At 35.9% G+C, this 16,988-nt stretch overlaps 1 protein-coding gene across 4 annotated transcripts in view; it reads left to right on the top strand.

Moving 5' to 3' along the window:
* The window catches only part of LOC101894317 (cAMP-dependent protein kinase type I regulatory subunit), a 100,042-nt gene that overhangs the window by 66,451 nt on the left and 16,603 nt on the right, over positions 1 to 16,988 (top strand). Inside the window, exon 1 of one of the 4 annotated variants that reach the window (XM_020035495.2) lies at positions 3,857 to 4,013. The exons of the other annotated variants lie outside the window; for them this stretch is intronic. Within the exon in view, the coding sequence (XP_019891054.1) occupies positions 4,005 to 4,013 (9 nt within the window). The 5' untranslated portion in view covers positions 3,857 to 4,004. Of the gene's footprint in view, positions 1 to 3,856; positions 4,014 to 16,988 lie in introns of those variants that run through there. 4 annotated transcript variants of the gene reach the window in all.

Genomic DNA, 16,988 nt, shown 5'->3' on the forward strand with positions numbered 1-16,988 from the left:
GCGATATGTTCAGCTCACGAGCCATTTTTTGGTCACTCCGACGCGGGTTTCGATCAAGTCGCTTCTTTACTTTTCGAACCATTCCCGCTCAAGTTTCTGTTTTCTTCCGTCCACTTACTTGACATCGGGCTACGCTACTAGTATCACGGTAACGAGCGATGGTACGAGACACAAATAAATACATTTACATTTAAATGCTGGAGTGCTCTAACCATAGCCACTTTTGGTTTTCCAGCCAAATATAAAGACATCATACTATCACGCTTGAATTCCATCACGAATAGATTTTTTTCTGGAAAATTCTCACCAAAATGCTTTTGTACGACGCTTGTAAACAATATAATAAACTGTCGCTGGAATAATTTTAACAGATGTCGGACGAGTGGCTTAGAAATGGCAACAGTCTGAAGTTGGTTGCAGTTTTTACATCTCACCCTGTATCTAGGTGTAATAGTTGTTTAAAAAATTACGTTCGATAATTATGTATTGCTAGTTCAAATGAAGTACTGACGTTTTTTCTGCTATTTTAAGAAGTCTCCATTCTAAGTCAACATCTTCTTTAATACCTAATTTTTTGGGGAGAGTGCCAAGGGAGGAAATATTCTACATCAAATTTCATTGTGAGTTTCTGAACGAAAGAAACTTGTATGCCTAATATATATCCTTAAAAAAAATCATCAATTTTGGTTTATAAAAAAAAAAAAACTTTTTTATTTGCGACAAATCAAGCACTCATGTGTTTTTTTTTTGGCAATTTAATGTTGTATCCATTCGAAGTCAAAATCTCCCTTAACCCTCCATTTTTTTGAAAAAGTGTCAAAGGAGGAAACAATCTTCATCAAATTTCATTGTGGGTCACTGAACAAAAGAAACTTGTATGCTTAATTTTTATCCCTAAAAAAATATCATCAATTTTGATGTATAAAAAAACCTTTTATAATTTTCGACAAATTTAGCACCTTTTCTAATTCTCTCTAAATTTTCTTATAATTTAACTGTTAAGTAGACAATCTGGGTTGTGGAAAATCACAAATGGTTTTGATAATACTCCTTTTGAAGATCAAAACCGCAAAAAAGTTTCAAGTTCTTAGGTGAAACTCAATTTAGGCTACTTTGTAATATAAGTATTCAACCGTTTTTCCATTTTTAGCTCAACTTTCATAATCATTCATTCAAATTTAACATTATTTTATTTTCAAAATTCAACTCTATGGACAATTTCAATAAATTCAACATACTCTATTAATATTTACAAATATTATTTAAGAGTTTAACGCTTTATCGCCATATAAGATCTTAATATAAAAATTATACTGTGGTCGGTGGTCAATTAATATCGATGCTCTTGTTGCTATTATTGTTTTCATTCTATTTGTGGGCTTTTTTGAATTTTTCTTTCCAATCGTAAATATTTAGCACAATTTATTTTTAATAATTCATATGCGAATTTCTTCTTTACGATGTTTTTCGTAGTTGTTTTTTTTTTCTTTCTCAAAAAATTTCCTTACAAACAAACAGATATACCAGCGTACATTTATTTGTTTGGTTGTTCACAGCCTTAGATAGATATATTTTGTATACATTTATAGAGAGCTATATAGACATTGAGGTGGAACGGAACATTTTTTCCACTTGCTTTGGGGATTTTAATAAACATAGATATACAGGGTGAGATGAAAAAACTGCAAACAGCTTCAGATTGCTGTCATTTCTAAGCCACTCGTCCGACAGCTGTTAAAATTATTCCAGTGACAGCTCATTATATTGTTTACAAGCGTACTAAAGCATTTTGGTGAGCATATTCCATAAAAATAATTATTCGTGATGGAATTCAAGCGTGATAGTGTGATTTCTTTATATTTGGCTGGAAAACCACAAGTGGCTATCGTTAGAGCACTCCAGCATTTAAATGTGAACAAATCCATTGTGTTTCGTACCATCGCTCGTTACCGTAATACTCTGGTAGCGTAGCCCGACGTCAAGGAAGTGGACGGAAGAAAACAGCAACATCAGCAAAAATGGTTCGATAAGTAAAGAAGCAGCGACCGCGTAGCAGTGGCCAAAAAATGGCCCGTGAGCTGAACATATCGCAATATTACATTCGGCAAATGTTGAAAAATGAGCTCGGGGTAAAGCCATTGAAATTCTAAAAAGTGCAAGAACTTACACCGCAACGGAAAGAAAAGAGACTCAAAAGAGCTAAAAAGTTGCTTCGCTTGGCCGAAAGTGGTGAACTGCCGAATTTGGTTTTCTCCGATGAAAAAACATTCATTGTCCAGTAGTTTGTAAACAAACAAAATGATCGTGTTTACCTGCCAAAGAGGTGAGCTGAAAATGTGATCCTTGGGTTGGCCACCAGAACTCAAGCGCCGGCCATGGTGATGGTATAGGCCTTCATAACAGCCCATGGTCGCTCTCCGCTCGTATTAAACGACCATGACATCAGAATAAATGCCGAATATTATCGCGAAAATATTCTGGAGGGTGTATTAAAGCCTTGGGCATGCAAACATTTTGACCGCAGACCTTAGACATTTCAACAGGACTCAGCACCATCGCCGCACTCAGCACGCACGACCCAAGAATGGTTACAAAATGAGGTTCCTCGCTTCATTTCCAGCGCACAATGACCACCAAAATCTCCGCATACCAATCCGTTGGACTATTGTGTCTGGAGAATTTTTGGAAAGCAAAGTTGGCACAAAAAAAAAAAAAAAAATACCAAAGTGTCGATCACCTCATGCAAGCGCTTCGCCGGGAATGGGCCAAAATACCGCAGAGCAACATTCGGGCAGCGTGTGACTGTGTGGTTTCATTGGCCGTTTGAAGGCCATAATTCGTGCCAAAGGTGACGAATTCAAACCAATCCAAACTTATTCTAAAATTTGATGCTATTTCCGACATTTTTTGCTTTCATTCAATAAAATTTAAAAAAAATACAATGTAAATATTATGTCGTTTGACTTTGTTGCCGTTTTTTTATCTCATCCTTTATGTCATATAATGTGGAGAAAGTGGTCGAAATAGTCCAAACTTGGTACGTAGCAATATTTATATCATGCTTATTTAGATCCGAAACGAAATGCACAATATTAGCCTATCCTTCGTAACCTACTCTATAGAGGGTCAAAAGTTCGAATAATCTTAACCGAAGTCAAATTATATTTAAATAATCGAACATTGGGTATACATCTGTTGGAAAACCCGACTGATTCTTTTTAACTTGTTTTTGTTACAATTTACTTTGAAAAGTTGTTTTTTTGCTAGTTGGGCGCCACCCCAAAATGTTTTCGAAGTATATTACCAGGTACGTCACTGCTAAGAATGTACCTTTTGACAACGTCCCTTTTTATTTATTTTATTTTTTTTTTTACTCTTTACTTTCTTGGGTTCCCCCCTAATACACAAATATATAGGTTTTTATTTAATTTTGTAAAAAAATCGCCTATATTTTTCTCGATGCCTAATAAATATAAAAATGTTCAAATTGTTATTTTTCTATTTGTGTGGCTGTTGCTGTTGCTGCTGCCGCTGCGACTCCTGCTCGTTCTTCTTCGTGTTAACAATTTTCATAGATATATTTTATTTTTTTGTGTGTGACATTGGTTTTGTCATTGGTCGCTGTGTGTTAAACAAGATTTTTTTTCTTAGATTCGATAAAGTGGCCGGTCAGTTGTTTGTCGGTGACGCGTTCGCAAAACATAACGCACGACGCATAGATAATTAGGTGGAAAATTTAACATAATCCGTAAAATATTAAAGATTAAAAAGGGAAAACAATATATTTAAACTGCAAAAATCGAAGGTGAAGAAAGTCAGTCGCCAGTTGGTAAAAATAAGCAACAAAAAAAAAATAATATTTAGAAAAGTGAAAAAAATTCAAAAAATATTACTTGCAAAGAAAAATTACAAAATTTTGTGTAAAATTTTCACAAAAATTATAAAATAAAAGTAATATATATTTCCATTGGATATCACTAATTTTGGAATAGCGATCGACAGCAATGTCAGAGGTTTGTATTTCTATAATTTTTACGAAAATAAAATTTAAAATAAATTTTAAAAATATATATGAGTATTTATGTATGGGAGTATAAATCATCATGCTTATGTGGCGCGATTAAAAATTTATTGATTCTATATCGAGGAACAGCTGTGAATACATATCGACCCAATTTGACTTTGCTTAGATCTATAAAAATATTTTAATGAGTATAAGAGACCGGTATTTTTATACCCACAGCCATATAGCCACAGAGGGTATATATCATTTGATATAGCCAAAACGTACCTAGTTTAAATAATGGTCTTGGACCCCAGGTCTATTTGGATCAAATCCGTTCCGGGACATTTGGAGTCGATCTGGAGATGATCGTCCGTCTATCTGGCTGGTGCGAACGATACCTCTCGAAGGGAGTATCCGATTTGGCCCAAACTTAGTACATCGTATTATTATTATCAAACATAGATCGAGTTCGGGGATGGGCTGTATCGGTAAACTTCTGGTACCTCCCCTACAAAAAATCGAAATTTTCAAAAAATATATTTTCTGCACAGAAAGAGAAACGATAATCCAATGTTACTTCAACTTTGCAAATCCTAATATTTATCTCAGTTCTAGGTCAGGTGCGAAAGCGGACATTATTGGTCCACTCTATCGAGTACCTCCCCCACAAGGGGTCAAAGTTTTGAATAATTATAACTCTTATAAAAAGTGATGTGTGAGTCCGATTGTCATCAAATTTCACACATTTCAATATTTTTATTAACCACAAAAGGTCGAAATTTAAAAAAAAAAAAAGCACAGAAAGGGCAGGAATTATCCGATTTTGCTCGATCTTTTCAAATCCTAATATTTGCATCAGTTCTCGGTCAGGTGTAAAAATGGATAATATCGCTCCCCTCCATCAAGTGCCTCCCCACAAAGAGTCAAAATTTTGAATTATTATAACTCTTATAAAATGTGAAGTAAGAATCCGATTGTCTTAAAATTTCGCACATCCCAATATTTTTATAATCTCAAGATCTGGTGTTAAGATGGGATATATAGGTCCACTCCTTCTGGTATCTCCCCCACAAACGCTCAAAATTTTGAATATTCATAAAAAGCGAAATCAACATCCGATTCCATTCCAGATTTTCAAAAACAAAACGCTCAAAGAAAGCGAAATAAGCATCCAACTCTCTTCAAATTTCACATACACACAAACATTTTAGCTAATGCACCATCTGTTGAGCAAATGATATATATCTGTGAACCCCTTCTGTGGTACCTCACCCACAAAGGGCCACAATTTTCAATGCTGTCATAACTTGCGAAACAAGTCAGCGATTTTTTACAACGTGCTATATCTAAATCTCTGAATATGAAATTTGTCGGAATTTATGATTTCGCATAAAATTGGATATAACTGCTTGATTTTCTTGTAACTTTGCCCGTACCAGTATTTTTATCGGTATTGGATGAAGTGAACCTCACGCATATTTCAACAGTTTCTATAAATTATCACATACCTCATGTAAAGGGAAGAAACTTGTCCAAACCTGGCACGTCGCAATATTTATATCAAATTTATTTAGGTCCGACATGAAATGGACAATACTGGCCCATTCCTTCGGAACCTACTCCAAAGAGGGTCAATCGTTAGAATAATCTTAACAGAAGTTGAAATATATTTAATTAATCGAACATTGTCTGAGGGTATGCATCTGTCGGCAAAATCGGCTGATACTTCTTAACTTGTTTTTTTCCAAAGAAAGCTATATATGCTCACTGTTTTAAGTTTAAATTCCCTACCCCTACCCTCATCAAAGAGAATTGAAAAAATATTTTGTAATGCTAAAGGTAGTTTATTGACATTATTTTGTAATGAGTTATTCGCTTCACGTAGTTAAGATATATTTTTGTGTGACAGTTACAAGCCGTTAAATCAAAATTAATCTCCCCAATGTTCATGACAGTGACACTATATATGGCGTGACAAACGCCCATTCATAAGATCGCATGTTAAACCCCGTTATAGGGAAATACAAAAACAGAGGTGTAGTCAAATTTAATTATAGAAGAAATGTTATATTGTCTAATTACACTGTGCGAAAAAAATTCAAAAAATTTTAATAATTGCAGGAAAAACTCAAGCAGATTATGAAAGTAGAGCTAAAAATGTAAGGCACGTGTATCTGCGTTTCGAAAGAATACATCACAAATTAACCTGAATAGTCCCCCTCTCTTTCACACTTTTGGAAATTTTCTGATTAAGCTTACTTAGAAACCTTACATACTAGGTATATAGTGTCTTCTGCAGTCTTTATATACAAAAAAGTTAAAAAGTATCAGTCGGTTTTGCCGACAGGTGTATAACCCCAGCCAATGTTCCATTATTTAAATATAATTTGACTTCTCTTATGATTATTCAAATTGTTGACCCTTTATGGAATAGGTTCCGAAGGAATAAGCGAATATTGCCCATTTCGTACCGCACCTAAATATATAGGGTGAGATAAAAAAAAAACTGCAACAAAATCAAACGCCATAATGTCGGAAATAGCTTCAAATTTTAGAATAAGAACAGTGTTGGCTTGTTTGTTCGGGATATCATAGTATTTTTTTGTTGCAAAATGGTCAGGCTTAACCCCTTTATTGTTGTTTTTATAAAAACAACGTTTGCTTATTAGTGGAGAACGATGGTAATGTTTACCAGGGGGTAAGGCCATTTTGAGCATTTTGCAACAACTTAATATTAAAATAAGTTTAGATTTTTTCGAATTGGTCACCTTTGGAATGAATTATGGCCTTCAAACGACCAATGAAAACGTCTCGCGACGCCCGTATGTTGCTCTGCGGCATTTTGGCCCCTTCCCGGTGAAGCGCTTGCTTGAGGTGATCGACCATTTTGTATTTTTTAATGCCAACCTTGCTTTCCAAAATACTCCAGAGACACAATAGTCCAACGGATTGGTGTCCGGAGATTTTGGTGGCCATTGTGCGCTAGAAACTAAGCGAGGAACCATATGCTGGACAATGAATTTTTTCTCATTGGACAAAACTAAATTCGGAAATTCATTACTTTCGGCCAAACGAAGCAACTCTTTAGCTCTTTTGAGTCTATTTTCTTTCTCAGCTCATTTTTCAATATTTGCCGAATGGAATATTGCGATATGTTCAGCTCACGAGCCATTTTTCGGCCACTGTGACGCGGGTTTCGATCAAGTCGCTTCTTTACTTTTCGCAGCATTTCTGCTGATGTTGCTGTTTTCTTCAGTCCCCTTCCTTGGCGTCGGGCTACGCTACCAGTATCACGGTAACGAGTACGAGACACAAAAAAATGTATACACATTTAAATGTTTGAGTGTTCTAACGATAGCTACTTGTGGTTTTCCAGCCAAATATAAAGAAATCACACTATCTCGCTTGAATTCCATCACGAATAAAATTGCTTTTCTGGAAAATTCTCACCAAAATGCTTTTGTTCGCTTGTAAACAATATAATGAGCTGTCGAACGAGTGGCTTTGAAATGACAGCAGTCTGAAGTTGATTGCAGTTTTTTTCATCTCAACCTGTATGATTATGGAATTAGATATTTACATTACCGATGGTATATGTATTTGAGATTTGGTTTGGTCCTACATTTGTACAAAAAGTACTAAGTGGTACTAAATTTGGTACTGAGTGAAGGGATAAGGCTGGAATTCCCGAATTTGATATTAAGGCCTGCGATATTATCTGGAATTGTGATATAAACATGTTTTTCGAAATGTGTACTATAATTGTACGAAAAGTACTAAGTGGTACTAAATTTGGAATTGAGTGTATGTGTAGAGCTGGAATTCCAAAATAAAATAGGGTGGTCTCTGTTCGTATCTGGTATTGAGTTCTGGAGATGGTTTCGTAATTGCGTACCGTAATTGTTCAAACACTACTAAATAGTACTACATTAGGAATTGGGGAAAGGGATAAGGATAAAATTTGATATTAAAATTACTGATGGTACCTGTGTTAGAGATTTGGCAGTGGTTTGGAAATGCGTCCTGTATTTGTACGAAAAGTACTAAATGGTACTAAATTTGGTATTGAGTGAAGGGATAGGGCTGGAATCCCCGAAATTGATATTTAGATCTCTGATGTTACCTGGAATTGAGATATATACATGTTTTTATGTATGGGGGAAGGTATGAAAAATAAAATTTTAAAGTAAACTTTTCGCCAAAGAAGTAGCGTGGATTTACCATTCATATATAAAGCTATGAGAATCCATAATTTAGTTAAAATTTCAGGAAATTGAAAAAAAAAAAACGATCGATTGAAATTATCGGTATACAAATTTAAACCACCAACATGATTCAATTTCTCTTATCTTCATTTTAATTTATGTTCATCGATAAATTACATGCAAAAAAAGGAAACATAAAAAACCAAAACATTTATCAATTCCCCGAACTATTAATCAATTTTGTGAAAAAGGCCACAAAGTGATGATAGGATGAGAGCAATGGCAGACCCTAAAGCGCAACGACACACTCACTCTCACCAAAACACAGAAAAAAACTGCAGCCACTCTAATCTGGCTGTGGCAAATATTTTAACAATTTTCCACTAGACTGGGTGTTGTTGACACAAAAAACCCCCTTCCCCCACAGCCTCAAATAGCCTCAATTTCAGTAAATATTTATAACGTAATTCATACTACGTCATAGATGACAAACAAGAATTTTTTTGCCCACAACACAAATGCTTGTAAATATGTACATGTGTACATGAATAAACAAGTATGTGTGGAATGAGAGTAGAAGCGAAAAATATAACTAAAATAAAAGAGAAAGAGAAATGTGAAAAGCCTAAAAAATCTACGGCACTGCCATTTTCAAAATGACCTTAAAAATATGAAAAGCTCATAAACACAGACATACATACATACATACTCACTTACCTACTCTTATGGCACACTGTTTGTTTTATACTATAATGTCTGTGTGTTTAATATTAGCAAAATATTTTACACATTATTGCTCTTCAGAGTTTTACGTCACTTGAAAAGGCAGAACAAGAAAAAAAAAATACAACAACCACCCCTAATTCATATAGAAATAATAAGCATAAAAACGGTTTTATTTTCAACTTGACAAACATTACTCACACAGATATATTGACATGTACAGGGTGAGATGAAAAAACTGCAACCAAATTCAGACTGCTGTCATTTCTAAGCCACTCGTCCGACAGATGTTAAAATTATTCCCTTGACAATTCATTATATTGTTTACAAGCGTCGTACAAAAGCATTTTGATGAGAATTTTCCAGAAAAAAAGTTATTCGTGATGGAATTCAAGCGTGATGGTGTGATTTCTTTATATTTGGTTGATAAACCACAAGTGGCTATCGTTAGAGCAGTCCAACATTTAAATGTGAATAAATCTTTTGTGTCTCGTACCATCGCTGGTAGCGTAGCCCGACGTCAAGAAGGTGGACAGAAGAAAACAACAACATCAGCAGAAATGGCTCGAAAAAAGTTAAGAAGCGACTTGATCGAAACCCGCGTCGCAGTGGCCGAAAAATGGCTTGTGAGCCAAACATATCGCAATATTCCATTCGGCAAATATTGAAAAATGAGCTCGGGGTAAAGCCATTGAAATTCCAAAAAGTGCAAGAACTTACACCGCAACAGAAAGAAAATAGACCCAAAATAGCCAAAGAGTTGCTACGCATGGCCGAAAGTGGTGAACTGCCAAATTTGGTTTTCTCCGATGATAAAACATTCTTTGTCCAGCAGTTTGTAAACAAACAAATTGATCGTGTTTACTTGCCAAAGAGGTCAGATGAAAATGCGAACCTTCGGGTGACCACCAGAACTCAAGCGCCGGCCATGGTGATGGTGTAGGCCGCCATAACAGCCGATGGTCGCTGTAAAAGGGCGAGAAAAGAATACGACCGAATGGTTTGGCTGTAGATTCAATTCTAGTTTTATTTCAAAAATATTTCCCTTACATACTACTGAAACTAATCTAACTTAACCTAGTCGCAGCCACACAATTGTTCTTCTCTATTCTAATATTGAATTTAGAACATTGCAGGGCTGCTTATCATTTCATTGTAGTGGTCTTGTGCATCTACTGAGCGCATCGACATCTGTGCGTGTGGGTCATAACCTTTATTATCTGACACATTATCGTATGCGTCAGCGCACAAGATCACCGAATTGTTCACATGTGGTATTTTATGGCGGCTAGGAAATATGTAATTTTTGAATATTGATTGTTTATTGCTAGTTTTTCCCAGCGCCTCAACCGCACTCAAAAGTATGTACAAAATATTTTGTACAGTCGCTCTCCGCTCGTATTAATCGACCGTGGCATCAGAATAAATGTCGAATATTATCGCGAAAATATTCTGAAGGGTGTATTAAAGCCTTGAATAATTACAAAATGAGGTTCCTCCCTTCATTTCCAGCGCACAATGGCCACCAAATCTCCGGATATCAATCCGATGGACTATTGTGTTTGGAGTATTTTGGAAAGCAAGGTTGTCGATCACCTCAAGCAAGCGCTTCGCTGGGAATGGGCCAAAATAACGCGGAGCAGCATTCGGGCAGCGTGTGATGGTTTCATTGGCCGTTTGAAGGCCATAATTCGTGCCAAAGGTGACCAATTCGAACAAATCTAAATTTATTCTAAAATTTGAAGCTATTTCCGACATTTTTTTGCCTTCATTCAATAAAATTAGAAAAAGAGTTAAAAATTATGGCATTTGACTTTGTTGCTGTTTTTTATCTCACCCTGTATATACATCCGTCACAGTACAGGTTTAAGAACAACTCCCATTGACAAAATTTCATTGAAATTTAAGGTTTAAACCCCACATGAAACTAAATTGGCAAAGTTCTTTCAATCAATGATTAAAAACATTTGAATATCGTAAAAAGTGCTAAATGTGTCGAAAATAAAAGAAGGTCTTTTGGAAACCAAAATTGGTGACAGTTTTTTACGATACATATTAACAATACGCATTTCTTTTGCTCAGAGACTAACAATGAGATTTAGTCTAGAACATTTCTTCCATTAAGACTTTCCTCAAAAAATGTAAGATTAAGGCAGATTTTGATTTAAAATGGGAACGTGTTGAATTGACAGTAAAATGCGTAGACATAATTTCCACATGCAAAAATATAAATTTCGAATGCAATTTTCTTAAAAAGTCTTAGACCTAGATACCTGGTTTATTCTGAAATTTATTTCGTTATTTTGTTTAGAATATTTGTTATTTTGACACTTTTTGGGAAAAATGAATTTTTATGCTACTTTCAGGCATGTACTCGATAAAAGTCCCAGAAAAATTGACCCAAAAAAAAAAAAAAAACTTTTTTTGTCAACATTAATCTACTTTTTATACCCTCAGACAAATGGCTACAGAGGATATATATCATTTGATAGGCCAAAACGTGCCTTATCGAAATAACGGTTTAGACTCTAAGTCTCTTTGGACCAAATCCGTTTCAGAACATTTGGAGTGGTTCTAGTAATGTACGTCCATCCGCCTGCTAGTCTGGCTGGCTGGTGCGCACGATAACTCTCGTGCCTGGGAGTATTCGATTTGATACAAAAATTGGTACATCGTAATATTATTGTCAAACTTAGATCGAGTTTAGAGATGGGCAATATCGATTCACTTCTTCTGATACCTCCCCCACAAAAGGTCGACATTTTCAAAGAAAATATAAAGCTGCACGGAAAGAGAAAGGATGATCCGATTTTGCTCCAACTTTGCAAATCCTAATATTTGTATCAGTGCTAGGTCAGGAGTGAAAATGAACAATATAGGTTTACTCCTTCTGGAACCTTCCCCACAAAGTGTCAAAATTTTGAATAATTATAACTCTTATAAAATGTGATGTAAGGGTCCAATTGTCTTCAAATTCCACACATCACAATTTTTTTATAAACCCAGGGTCTGGTGTGAAGATGAAACATATCGGTTTACTCCATCTGGAACTTCCCCCACAAAGGGTCAAAATTTTTAATATTCAAGAAGCTTATAAAACAAGAAAATTAACATCCGACATTAACATTATAAAAAACGGTGGAGATCAGACCATTCCTTTTGTTACATCCCCTACAATGATTCAAAATTTTGAATATCCGTGAGGGTTATAAAACGCGAAATAAATATCAGGCTCTTTTTATGTTTCACAAATACCTTCATTTCTACTAACACAAGATCTGTTGTGAAGATGGGACATATCGGTCCACTCCTTCTGGTACCTCCCCCAGGTTCAAAATTTTGAATACCCATGAAGCTCATAAACGCGTACTTAACATTCGATTCCATTCAGACTTGCCAGCTCTCAATATTTCTATCAACACAAGATCTGTTATAAAGATGGTAGAGATCGGATCATTCCTTCTGGTACCTTCCCCACAAAGAGCCAAAGTTTTTAATAATCAAAAACGATTATAAAATCCGAAATAAGTATCCGGTTCTCTTCATATTTCACACATCCCATTATTTCTACTAACACAAGACCTACGATGAAAATGGCAGAGATCGGTCCACTCCCTCTGGTAGCCCTCTGGTGAATAGTCATGAAGCTGATAAAACGCGAAAACAGCAGTCAAAATAACTGTAAATAATCGAACATTTGCTGTGGGCAATACCGCCCGATACTCTTTTACCTGTTTTATATGCATTTGAGTTATCTCAATGTTTTTTCGGTGGTATAACAAATCTATTTCTTCTTACTCAGCCATTGCGTAGCCACAGCTTGCTTCCATGTTTTTCCATTAAGTGTAAACGATACTTCCATCCAATTAATTAATGAATTTGATATGCCGACCGGCAACAATATTTCCATTCAATTACCAAAACAATGTCCCTGAATAGGCAAAGAGGCATTGATTGAATGACGAACGGATGAGGGGGACGATTCAATAAACGAGGCGACCTATAAACATTTTTCTCTCTGTGTGTGTGTATCTCAAATACAAATTCAAGTGATTAAGAGATCTGCTGCTGTAATATGTATATATTTTATGGATAAAAATATTGTGGGTTCGGTGATATGGACAATTAAATGAAATATTTGTTTATTAATTTTGTTGTTGTTGTTGTTGGTTAACCACGTGCTTGGCGTAAATTAATTGCAATGTGAAACGATTTCATTACAATTGTCAGAGAGTGGGACATACATACATTTTGGGCGTTGGATGTACAGGGTGAGATAAAAAAACCTTAAACCTCAAAGGCCATAATTTTTACATTTTTTTCTTTAAATTTTATTGAATAAAAGCAAAAAATGTCGGAAATAGCATCAAATTTTAGAAGTTGTTCGAATTGATCACCTTTGGCACGAATTATGGCCTTCAAACGGCCAATGAAACCGTCACACGCTGCCCGAATGTTGCTCTGCGGTATTTTGGCCCATTCCCGGCGAAGAGCTTACTTGAGGTGATCGACACTTTGGTATTTTTTAGTGGCAACCTTGCTTTCCAAAATAATCCAGACACAATAGTCCAACGGATTGGTATCCGGAGATTTTGGTGGCCATTGTGTGCTGGAAACATAACGAGGGACCTAATTTTGTAACCATTCTTGGGTGGCGCGTGCTGAGTGCGGCGATGGTGCAGAGTCCTGTTGGGATGTCCAACGTCTGCGGCCAAAATGTTTGCGTGGCCAAGGCTTTATACACCCTCCAGAATATTTTCGCGATAATATTCGGCATTTATTCTGATGCAACGATCGAGTAATACGAGCGGAGAGCTACCATCGGCTGTTATGGCGGCCCACACCATCACCACGGCCGGCGCTTAAGTTCTGGTGGCCAACCGAAGGTGTACATTTTGAGCTGGCCTCTTTGGCAAGTAAACACGATAATTTTGTTTGTTTGCAAATTGCTGGACAACCAATGTTATCTCATCGGAGAAAATCAAATTCGACAGTTCACCACTTTCGGCCAAGCGAAGCTACTCTTTAGTTCTTTTGAGTCTATTTTCTTCCCATTGCGGTGTAAGTTGTTGCACTTTTTGGAATTTCAATGGCTTTACCCCGAGCTCATTTTTCAATATTTGCCGAACGGAATATTGCAATATGTTCAGCTTATGAGCCATTTTTCGGCCACTGCGACGCGGGTTTCTATCAAGTCGTTTCTTTACTTTTCGAACCATTTCTGCTGATGTTGCTGTTTTCTTCCGTCCACTTCCTTAGCATCGGGCTACTGGTAGCGTAGCCCACGGTAACGAGCGATGATACGAAACAAAAAAGATTTATTCAGATTTGAATGATGGAGTGCTCTAACAATGGCCACTTGTGGTTTTCCAGCCAAATATAGAGAAATCGCCCTATCACGCTTAAATTCCATTGCGAATAACTTTTTTTTCTGGAAAATTCTCACCAAAATGCTTTAGTACGCTTGTTAACAATATAATGAGCTGTTGCTGGAATAATTCTAACAGCTGTCGGACGAGTGGCTTAGAAATGACAGCATTCTGAAGTTGGTTTTTCATCTCATCCTGTATATTTTGGACCCTACAACTCTGTCTGTCCGTCTGTGGAAATCACTCTAGCTTCTGAACGAATTAAACTAGTCTGATATATTTTTACTCAAATATTTATTTGGTCTGTAGGACTATTGAAAATAAGCTGTATAGGTCCACTTATAGCCCCCATGTAACAGTACCACCCTGTATTTGATATTTTGATGATTTTAGCAACATTATGCACCGGAATTGTTTCAAATTTCGTATTTGCACTACGTACTATAGCCTGTGGCTGAAAATTGCGTATGCAGGTCCATATCTTCATATAGCCCTCATATTACGGTACCTCCCTGTATTCGGTATTCTGATTATTTTACCGACATTATTCATCGGAATTCTCTCAAATTTCGTATTGTATGTTCCTAATAGGTACTACAACCTGTGACTGAAAATTGAATATGCAGCTCAGCGTTGTCGTATGGTCCTCATATTACGGAACCTCCCTATATTCGGTATTTTGATAATTTTAGCGACAACATTCACCTGAATTGTTTGAAATTTTGTGTTTAAAGTTCGTAATGCGTACTACAGCCTATGACACAAAATTAAATATGCAGGCCCACGACTTCGCATAGCGCCCACACAACGGTACCTCCCTAAATTCAGTATTTTTTTATGATTTTAGAGACATTATTCACCCGAATTGTTTCAAATGTCGTATTGAAAGATCGTAATGGGTACTACAGCTTATGACAAAAAATCGCATATGTAGGTTCACATTTTCGTATAGCCCCCATACAACGGTACCTCCCAAAATTCAGTATTTTCATGATTTTAGAGACATTATTCACCGGAACTGTTTCAAATGTCGTATTAAAAAATCGTAAGGGGTACATTATTCACCGGAACTGTTGCAAATGTCGTATTAAAAAATCGTAATGGGTAGCTTATGACAAAAAATTGCCTATGCAGGTCCACGTTTTGGTATAGACCCCATATAATAGTACCTCCATATATTCGGTATTTTGATGATTTTAGCATTCACCCGAATTGTTTCAAATTTCGTGTTTGAAGTTCGTAATGGGTATTACAGTATATGACGTCAAAAAATTCATATGCAGGTCCACATCATCGTATAGCCCTATATAAAGGCTTTCGTTTAATTAATTTACGATTTTTTTAGAAATTTTTCAAGTTCCTTCGAAATTTAGCTTTTTTTTAATTTTCATCTTTAAGTACTTTCCTCCTAAAATAAGTTTTATTTTAGGTCATATTAGAACACAGACTTTGAGTGACACATGACCGACCCCTGCCTACCATAACCTACTCTTCATTCTAAAAAACCCGCACAAAAGAAGCAATCAATCAAAATCATGCTCTAAATCGTCGAGCATTTAATAGACCTTTTAAACACCCACACCACACCAAGCCATACTACAACACCTGTTGATTACTTTTTTTATTTCTCTTTTTCAATGGAATTTAGAAAAAAATCACCTTAAAAATCATACGTTTGTCATCATGGTATTTTATAAAAGACACACACATATCAAAAGTTCTACAAACACTTCAACATCATTGAGGCAACCAACAAGAACAACATCAACAACAAAAACCTATCAACAAGCCATCAATCTAACCAAACCAACATCCATTTTTAGACGTTGTGAGCGAGATAAACACTTGAACTGCCATCAATTTTTTTAACCACGTTCTCGGCAGAGGGTGCAAAACAATTTCATGGTAATCTCGAAAGCAAAAAGTGACGACGATCATATCATTTTTCAAGATTGGAGCAAAAACAATACCCCCACAGTCCTCGGCAACTCGATGACACGCCGAATATGACAAACAGCCAGCCAGACGACAACCTGCCATCCAAACAGCCACTTAGCCAGTCTTTGATTCCATTCAGTTAAATTCGAAAGCATTCTTTTAAAATTATTCTCACATGACGGACGACCAACCTTCGTCATCAATGTGTACTAAACGCTTAGTTGTTGATAAACTCATAATCTAGCCCATATACGCATTTTAAACACGAGGTGTTTATGTTTGTTAGAACTTCTAAATTACACTGTGCAATAAAAAAAATAATTACAAAAAAAAAACAAGTAGATTACGGAAAGTAGAGGTATAAATGGAAGGCACTTATATCGGCGTTTTGAAAACTTACATCGCAAAGTAACCTAAATAGAAGGGGTATTTTTCACACTTTTGAAAATTTTCGAATTAAGATTTCTCGAAATCCGTGCATTTTAGATATACAGGGTGAGATAAAAGAAAAACTGCAACAAAGTCAAACGCCATAATTTTTACATTTTTTTTTTAATTTTATCGAATAAAAGCAAATAGGAATAGCATTAAATTTAAAAATAAATTTAGATTTGTTCGAATTGGTCACCTTTAGCACGAATTATGACCTTCAAACGGCCAATGAAATTGTCACACTTTACCCGAATGTTGCTCTGCGTTATTTTGGCCCATTCCCGACGAAGCGCTTGCTTCATGTGATCGACACTT

This window comes from Musca domestica, unplaced genomic scaffold, assembly GCF_030504385.1.
Source record: "Musca domestica strain aabys unplaced genomic scaffold, Musca_domestica.polishedcontigs.V.1.1 36, whole genome shotgun sequence".
Lineage (NCBI taxonomy): Eukaryota > Metazoa > Arthropoda > Insecta > Diptera > Muscidae > Musca > Musca domestica.